General features: G+C 37.5%; 1 protein-coding gene across 1 annotated transcript in view; it reads right to left on the bottom strand.

The window, feature by feature from the left end:
- The window catches only part of pkn1b (protein kinase N1b), a gene marked incomplete in the record, with an annotated part of 38,006 nt that overhangs the window by 10,535 nt on the left and 25,638 nt on the right, over positions 1-1,833 (bottom strand). Inside the window, 1 exon segment of the mRNA XM_014008874.1 lies at positions 939-1,014. Coding sequence (XP_013864328.1) covers positions 939-1,014 — 76 coding nt within the window.

Below are 1,833 nucleotides of genomic sequence, written 5' to 3'. Positions count from 1 at the left end.
TAAAAACTATAATTGAACTATGCAGGCTTATATTTATTTCTTATTCTTATTTAGTCTAGTTTATTAGATCGTTAAAAGTTACCCTGATGGATTTGAGAGAAAGATCGTAGTTTGCAGCTGGAAGTTGAATTACTGAAGTGGCTAACAGGCTACTAGCATGATCTAATTAACATGTTTCACCCTTTGTATCACATTTTGCAAACAAATTGACAGGAAAACTGCTAAAGCTAGTATGTCCTGTTGTGAGTATAAAAACAAAAAATGTATTCTTATGTTAGTTTTGCCTAAAGCTTCAAAGAGCCACTGCAGAGGGACCAAAGRGCTACAAAAGGCCCCAGAGCCACAGGTTTCAGACCMCTGCCTCAGAATAAAGAAGTCTCTTTCCATCAAAGAACAACACGTCCAGARGACCTCCTCAACCCTTTTTAGATTTTTCTACCTGGATTATTGAGCTGCATCAGGACTTGGTGTGTTTTATTCCATGTGTTTTTCAACTATTCCGACTATTTTAAATGGAAATTTTAAAGATTTTTAGTGACTTCTTCTCAGTCTTTTTTTAAAACATTTATTTACAGTTATGGGGCAATACAGGCTTCTATTTTCGTTGGTAAACATTGCAACCGTAGCTGTGTTCTTAGTCCTACAGCTGTTAACAGCTGCTGGCGGTGGCACTGATGACATCATAAACTAYGCATGGTAACTAATATTACACAATCCCCCTCATATTTCATTTCACCTTCACCTCAGCACTGATACACATTCAAGGCCTCAGTTTGTGGTTCACCTGTTAATCTAAACTAAGCTGAGCCTGGGAGGATTCTTCACTGATATCTGGTGTACTTTTACCAGTTTAGGTAAAAACATCTGATTGCTGCTCAGAGTTTATATTTGCATTCTTTGTATACATGTTGGATTGAGGTGTGTTCACAGGAACGTACCATGTTGTTTAGAGAAAACTTTCCTCTGCCTCTGGAGTCTTCGACCTCTTTCTATAACGGGGTTGAAGAAGGTCACCTAGAACAGAAAATACTACAATCAAACACATAAAACCACTGTAAAAAGACACAACATCCTGTGTATCTGAGTATAGAAATTAAATTACTGTACTGTGCAAAAGTCTTGATCATTCCTCGTTTTTTTTCCCTTTTTTTTTTTAGATTTTCCTTCCAAGCAGCCAGATGTTTTGTTCTCTTTTTAAAGTGGTCTTAATCACTAGTTCTCCTGAAGGTCTTGGCTGCTTTTTCACTCATTTTCAGTGAAGTAGTCAATTACTTTCAGAAAACTGTTTCTTTGTTTAGCTGTGTCGCTTCAACATAGAATTAATTCAGACATAAAAAGGCTCCAAAACTCAAATTATGAACCAGTGTTGTAACGACACATGACGGGCAGCTTAACAATAATCGGATACTAACTGGGATCTTTCAGGAGCCTGTCATAAAAACACCATTTGTTCCCATTTCTTTAGTTGAATCCATTAAAAAAAACACCAAACACAGCACAGTTTGACACATATAACAGTATTTTAACACCAACAGAGTGGTTCCCAAAGAGCTGTTAGCTGGAAACTTGGCATCCAGTTGATGATTAAATAAAAGATGAAGCATCACTCTGGGTCTTTGCTGGATTTTTAAAAACATCACTTTCAAATATTCATCATCTGCCGTAGATGGTAATCCTCACAATTATTCTTTTGTCCCGTACTTATCTACTTTCAAACCTGGCAGAATCTCCACCTTAATGTGGTAAAATGGTTTGAGCACCCCCTGTGATTTTGGGGGCTATGTTATAAGGGGTGTTAGCACCTGGCAGGGTGTCTCATGGTAAACTAGCCTC

Source organism: Austrofundulus limnaeus, unplaced genomic scaffold, assembly GCF_001266775.1.
Source record: "Austrofundulus limnaeus strain Quisiro unplaced genomic scaffold, Austrofundulus_limnaeus-1.0 Scaffold53, whole genome shotgun sequence".
In the NCBI taxonomy this organism is placed as follows: domain Eukaryota; kingdom Metazoa; phylum Chordata; class Actinopteri; order Cyprinodontiformes; family Rivulidae; genus Austrofundulus; species Austrofundulus limnaeus.
Note: the sequence above shows the minus strand (reverse complement) of the source record. Positions and strands in the feature narration are given on the sequence as shown.